Raw genomic sequence first — 6,637 nt, forward strand, 5'->3', positions numbered from 1 at the left:
CTGAAAAGAAGAACCATTTCTCTTTGAGTCCCGAACCTTCCCTGTACGGCAATAGATTATCATCATGTCCAATGCCAATTTTAGGGAAATCAAAAGATGAATATCCTGACCAATATATTGTTTTTATTTTTTAATTTTTCTCTTTTGGCACGGCTGTGCGAGATATTGACACTGTCGCCCCGTGGGAAAAGGTGCTGTAGCTAAAAAAAAAACAACGAAACATGTTTATAAGTATATACATATGTGTATGTATATACGTATATACATGCATTATATATATTAACTTTTTTGTGTCAAAGACACAAAAAAGTTCACCCCCAGGCGTGGCTCTGGTATGCATCTGTCTGCAATCGGTTGTGTAAACAATATAAGTATAAGTCAAATTTCCGAACTCATCAGGAAACGCATTCTCTAAAACGATGCACCCCATAGTATATAAAACCCATATAATTATATAATAGCATATAAAAGTACTCAACTGAGAAGGGAAGCCTGTTTTGAGTAGACATTAAACAGCCTGAACAGCCGAAATAGAACAGTTCACTTCATTTGGGATTGTGTACATTCATAATGCATGATGTAATTTGGTCACAATATTGGACAACTGTAAACACTTCAATACACAATGTCTGTACATTATTAAAGTGAGCCTTCAGGGGAAAATACTCTGCTCCACATTGATAAAAGGCACAGTATAAAGGTGACGTTTCGCACGAGGATCTACCACTGCAACATCAACAGCCAGGGGGTGATCTGTCTGGACATCCTGAATTCCAAATCTATGTAGCGTCTGGATCCGCTGCTAAACCACCACAGGAAGACAGATGATTAGAGACTAAAACACTACTTTGTCCACCTTTCAACTACAAAATACTCCCAAGAAAACACAGATTGTTTTTTTGGGCCGACCGGGTCCCTGCTGAGCTCCATGGACCACATGGACACTGATGAACTGCTCATCGGGAAGCTCAAATAGCGCGGAAGGAAGCACGGCGAGGGCAACTGGAAGCGCATGCTGCTGGACCACGACTACAACGGCCGCATGGGCGTCATGCTGAAGGACCGCTGGAGGATCCTGAAGAGGGACACCGTGGCCTGACCCGGTCCCCCTACCCCCCCCCACCCCCAAAGCCATGTATATTGATCATTATTTTTTTTAAACAGTGTGTGAGCATATGTTGTAAGAATGCCTTTGTAATACAAAAGGGACCCTTCTTTTTTTTTTTCAATGTTCTCATAATCGTTTGCATAATTTTCTAATTTATATTTCATTTTCACGTTTTATGTTTGCGCGCCTGATGTGCATTTGCATTTTCACGGATATCATATACCATGCGCTCAGGACATAATCAGTGATTAATGCAGAACAAATTCTAAAAGAATTCTAAATCAGCACTGACTTTTAAATCCAACCTGGACACTCGGTTGGTTCTCCTCCAGCCATGTCTGATCAAAACAGAGGACTTCTACCAGACAGGACACGTATTGCATTGTCCTGGAGCTGATGGAGGGGGGAGAGCTGTTTAACAGGGTGAAGGCGGGACAAGGCCTGGATGAGGCTGTGGCTAAACTCTACTTCTACCAGATGCTGATGGCAGTGGAGTACCTCCACAGGAATGGCATCATCCACAGAGATCTGAAACCCGAGAATAATCTATTGGCTTCTCAGGCAAAGACCTGTCTCATTAAGGTCACAGATTTCAACCAGTCCAAGATTCTGGAGGGGGAGAACAGCTCAACGCGACCACGGGGCATGCACCTTACCAATAGACGAGTCCAACACGATACACCTGAAGCTCATTTTAAACCCTTGCACGTGTTTCAAATGTAATCTGGTCACCCAGAGAACGAAGATCACGGCCGACCATCGCAATACGACCGCGGGTGCGACCACCAGTGCATCGCCGAGAACAGCTCAACGCGAGCGAAGAGGGAAAAGCCCCGCGGTCTTTGTTCAAAAGCATTTCCTTTTTCTTTTCTTTTCTTTAAGTTAAGGGACATGTAAACTTCTATAGAAAACTACACCCACACATGATATCGGGTCAATAGCTCCACAATCACGCTTTTTCTCTTGAGAAATCAAAGAAAAAGAAGGAAGACGTTAAGAAAGCAAAGCAGAAGAAGCCTGGCCAGAAGGAATCTCAGAAGGAGAGACGCGCGGGAGTCGACGAGCAACCTGCTCCTCCTATGGTGAAAAAGCCCCCAACACGGGAGCCCATGTCCAGTGAGAGCCGAGGCGGAGCAGTGGAGGGTCAAAGGGCCCCAAGAAGGAATGCGTTTGAGGAGCGACCGTATGAGCCAGAACAGTACTACCAGGAAAACTTCGGCCCCAAGGCCGACCTATTCTCAAACTTTAAATGGGTAAGAGGAGGAAAAGAAACGCTGGAAATAACTGGTCCGAAATGTTTATATTTTTAATAAAAATAATACGATTTCATAAATTGCACAGAATTTTATTAAAGTTAGTCTTTAACTTCAGTCTTTACAAAGACTGAAGTTCAGTGGCCACAGTTTAGACCTTTCACATTGCTTTGGGAAATATCGACATTTTTGGGTTAGTTTGAAGGCAACTGTTTGCTTGTTGTTGAAGTGAATGTGTTTAAATAAATCTAGTTTACATTACAAACTGAAGCCCCACTCACCAAGTGTGCCTCAGAAGAAAGTAGGATTTTTTTTTTTCAGCTTTACTGATCGATATCCATGTGATCAATAGCTTTATTTTCCATGTTTGCTAAAGGCAAAGACCACTTTATCAAATCCCAATGGGAGCGTCTGGATCCGCTGCTAAACCACCACAGGAAGACAGATGATACGAGACTAAAACACTACTTTGTCCACCTTTCAACTACAAAATACTCCCAAGAAACCACAGATTGTTTTTTGTCTCGGACTCAAACTCACGATCACGGGGCATGCACCTTACCAATAGACGAGGTTGTGTAAACAAACATTAAAAAAAAAGGAAAAATAAACTTGAATACAAACTGAAAAGAAGAACCATTTCTCTTTGAGTCCCGAACCTTCCCCGTACGGCAATAGATTATCATCATGTCCAATGCCAATTTTAGGGAAATCAAAAGATGAATATAACCCTAACCCTAACCCCATCGCCGAGAACAGCTCAATGGGACCCTTGCACGTGTTTCAAATGTAATCTGGTCACCCAGAGAACAAAGATCACGGCCGACCATCGCAATACGACCGCGGGTGCGACCACCAGTGCATCGAAGCAGAACACACAGGACATCATCGGCTACAAACAGCTCAACGCGACCAAGTGTTTCCCAGGCTACGATATGGAGAGGACCCGCATCAAGGTGATGATGATGCGGGTTGATGTTGTTGATGACGATGATGTTCCAGTGTTTGCTAAAGATAAAAAAGAGTACTTTTACCTTGCTCTGTTGAATTGCACATGTTTTTATGTTGTGATTTAGATGTTAGCGACAGTAGGATAGGACGGATGAAGATGTGATGGTTTGATTAGGGAGATGTTTAGTTGCAGTTAAAGGTAAAGTCAACTACTGTTTAACTCGCTGGCAGTTAAATCAACCTATCCTGGCAGTTAAATCAACCTTTTTTCTGTGTAAACAACTGACTCCGTATTGTCTTGAGGGGAGAATCGACCAACGTGGATACATCATTAATCAAAATCTGGATTTAGCAAAACAAAATGAACACTTTGACTGCAGGTAAACACAACGCAGATTCAACCGGATCTATAAATGCCCGTAAAACAAAGAAAGCCTTGTGTCCGTTGTGGCAACCCGGCCCAGGCCAATTAAGGATATTCAGAGCACCTGAAGAGACAGACTCTGAGGAGAAGTAGGGCTTATCTTCTTATCATCTTCCTCGTCACAGAGCCGAGGAAGATGTACTTTTTCAATCAGTGTATCTGTGCCACTTTAATTGCCATCTAAGACTAAATACTGGCCTGTCCTTTGTGGCTCCAGCCTTCATGAGGAGAGAGAAGTCCGGCCAGGTGAGAGTCTACTCACCTGAAGAGACAGACTCTGAGGAGGAGCAGCTCTGGACCTCTGGATTGACCGGTACAAAGATTCACGTGAACTTCTAAAAGGATGTATCACTGCTAATATTTTGCAGAAGAATTGGAAAGTTTTCCACCGAAATGGAAGGGACTATTCCATGGATAATCTTTTCATTTGTGTTGTTAATTTTTCATTGTGAAGGTAAGACCACGCTGTGAATGACTAAAAACGGTTAGGTCCCTCCTGCGGATCTCTGAGTCGAAGTTCTACAAACAAAGAAAAAGAGGGGGAGGGGGGGAGAGAGAGGAGGGGGGGGGGGGAGAGAGAGAGAGTGTTTGGTGTGTGTGTGTGTATGCTATGCACATTAGTGTTAGTGCTGGGCAGTGCTGGGAGCTCTGTGTGTGTCTGTGGGACCCTCAGTGACCTTTAACAGAGAGCAGGCTTATGAGGCCTACCTGGGGAGGTGTCTGTGCCTCTGGGCCTGTCAGTGACTTAATACAATACACAGGGCAGTGTTTGGTGCTCTGTGTGTGTCTGTGTGACCCTCAGTGACCTTTAACAGAGAGCAGGCTTATGAGGCCTACCTGGGGAGGTGTCTGTGCCTCTGGGCCTGTCAGTGACTTAATACAGAGAGAGAGAGAGAGAGAGGGGGGGGAGAGAGAGGGGGAGGGAGAGAGAGTGTTGGGTGTGTGTGTGTGTATGCTATGCACATTAGTGTTAGTGCTGGGCAGTGCTGGGAGGCTTATGAGGCCTACCTGGGGAGGTGTCTGGGCCTGTCAGTGACTTAATACAGAGAGAGAGAGAGAGGGAGAGAGAGAGTGTTTGGTGTGTGTGTGTGTATGCACATGTGCGTGTGTGTGGCCCTGACCTGAGGACCGCCGGATGTGCAGCACGTAGCCGATGATGTCCTGTGTGTTCTGCTCCGGTTCCTTCCAGGACACCTGGATGGCGCCGGGCGACAACGCCTAGGCCCGCACCATTGTGGGGGCCCCGGGGAGCCCGTCGGCCCACAGCACGGTGAGGCGGGCGCTGGCCTGCGCGGAGCCGGCGCTGTTCTCGGCGATGCACTGGTAGTCGCTGCCGCGGTCGTATTGCGATGGTCCCTCCTGCCAATCTCTGAGTCGAAGTTCTACAAACAAAGAAAAAGAGGGGCATTTACAAACAAGAATGTGTTTGCATTGAATGTGTGTAACGGAAGCAAAATGCACCAAATTGACCAATTCCTTATCATGTGTTTTTGATACTCACGTATGTGGCCACGGCTGAACGGATGTCCGTCAAGCTTGGGGACCCGGGGAGGCCCATCTCCCCCCAAGCTTGGAGGAGGGACGACAACACCTGAGGCCGATGTGTGTAAAACAAACATTATTAACAACTCTCAGAGCGACACAAGATATACCCATCCTAGTTCTGGAAACATTGGACCCGAAGCTTGTATGTGTTTTAATTATGTTTTATTATAATTGATAATGCCTCATTTGCATTCCTTCTTAAATGTTTTATATTGTTTTATATATGCGTGTGTGTGTGTGGACATATACGTGTGCGTGTGTGCTATGCACATGTTTGATGAACTAATCCATCCCACTCACCACATCCCTGGTGTCTCCTCCTCCTCCTCCTCCTCTTTGCCTTTAGCAAACACTGGAACATCGTATTCTTGCACTATTGGTGGATCTGAGCTTGAGGGCCGGTGGCTGAGGGTTAGAAAAAACAAACGGCAAGAGAAAAAAGGACAGCATATTAATGACACTGTAATGATTGAGTTTTTGAAATGGAGAGCACACGTAATAACAGGCTAATCATGAACTGTAAAGAATTCAAGTCCTGCATTGTTCACTTACATTTGACTCTTGATCAATTCGTAACTTATGTAAGCTAGCAGCAGTAGCAGCGCCATTTTGCGAATGAAAACCATGTAGACTCAATCAATATATGTTCCCGGGGAGACGGAGCACTTTGTTTCGTTTGTTTGGCCAAAACATTGTGGCTCGGGCTGATGAACATTCAATTGTAACGTAGTTTGAGAAGTAAAAGAAAGACAATGACATTCGTCATGTGGTCAACCATAAAACTTTGTTTTCCCCAAGAATCCTGTCTTCTGCCTTTATGTTTGGCAGTCCAAAGGCTGCTGATTTTACGTTTGTTGGACACCGTAACAGTGTGTCACTATCTTATTGCCTGCATGAGAGATCAATGTTGTTATAAGCTGTTACGTCTTTCTTACCGATCGCACAAGGCTGACTTGGGCTGTACCACTTCGGGAGGGATCGCTCAGTTGAATTGGGTGCGACCTTGACTCCATATATGGACATTGGAATGCGGTTTTCACACGCTGCTATGTTGCATCTGTGGCTGCCGGTAATTCAAACACAAAGAAGTAAACTCTACGAGGTTAGTCTGAAGCCATGGCAGCTGACACACCGTTATTGTTCAACAGATTTTGTCCATAGCATAGGTGTACGGGTCCAGTGGACCGGTTTATTTTGCAGTGACGCCTAAACACTCAAAGACGCCTAAAGTGAAGGGGGGACCTCACTAACCACCACCAATATGTAGCACCCACTTGGGTGATGCACGGCAGCCAAACGGCGCCAGAACGCTCACTACACATCAGCTTGAGGTGGAGAGTTAGGGATGAGGTGGAG

At 45.3% G+C, this 6,637-nt stretch overlaps 1 protein-coding gene across 1 annotated transcript; it reads right to left on the minus strand.

Moving 5' to 3' along the window:
* Nucleotides 1-4,822: 4,822 nt before the first annotated feature.
* On the minus strand, nt 4,823-6,258 carry LOC115539316 (immunoglobulin superfamily DCC subclass member 3-like). Its single transcript, XM_030350370.1, has 4 exons — nt 6,217-6,258; nt 5,582-5,686; nt 5,238-5,327; nt 4,823-5,118 (listed from the first exon to the last, which is right to left on the minus strand). Exons 2-4 carry the CDS (start codon nt 5,640-5,642, stop codon nt 4,955-4,957), a joined length of 315 nt encoding a protein of 104 aa, XP_030206230.1. The 5' UTR covers nt 5,643-5,686; nt 6,217-6,258; the 3' UTR covers nt 4,823-4,954.
* Between the last annotated feature and the right edge of the window lie 379 nt (nt 6,259-6,637).

Source organism: Gadus morhua, unplaced genomic scaffold (genome assembly GCF_902167405.1).
Source record: "Gadus morhua unplaced genomic scaffold, gadMor3.0, whole genome shotgun sequence".
NCBI classification, from domain to species: domain Eukaryota; kingdom Metazoa; phylum Chordata; class Actinopteri; order Gadiformes; family Gadidae; genus Gadus; species Gadus morhua.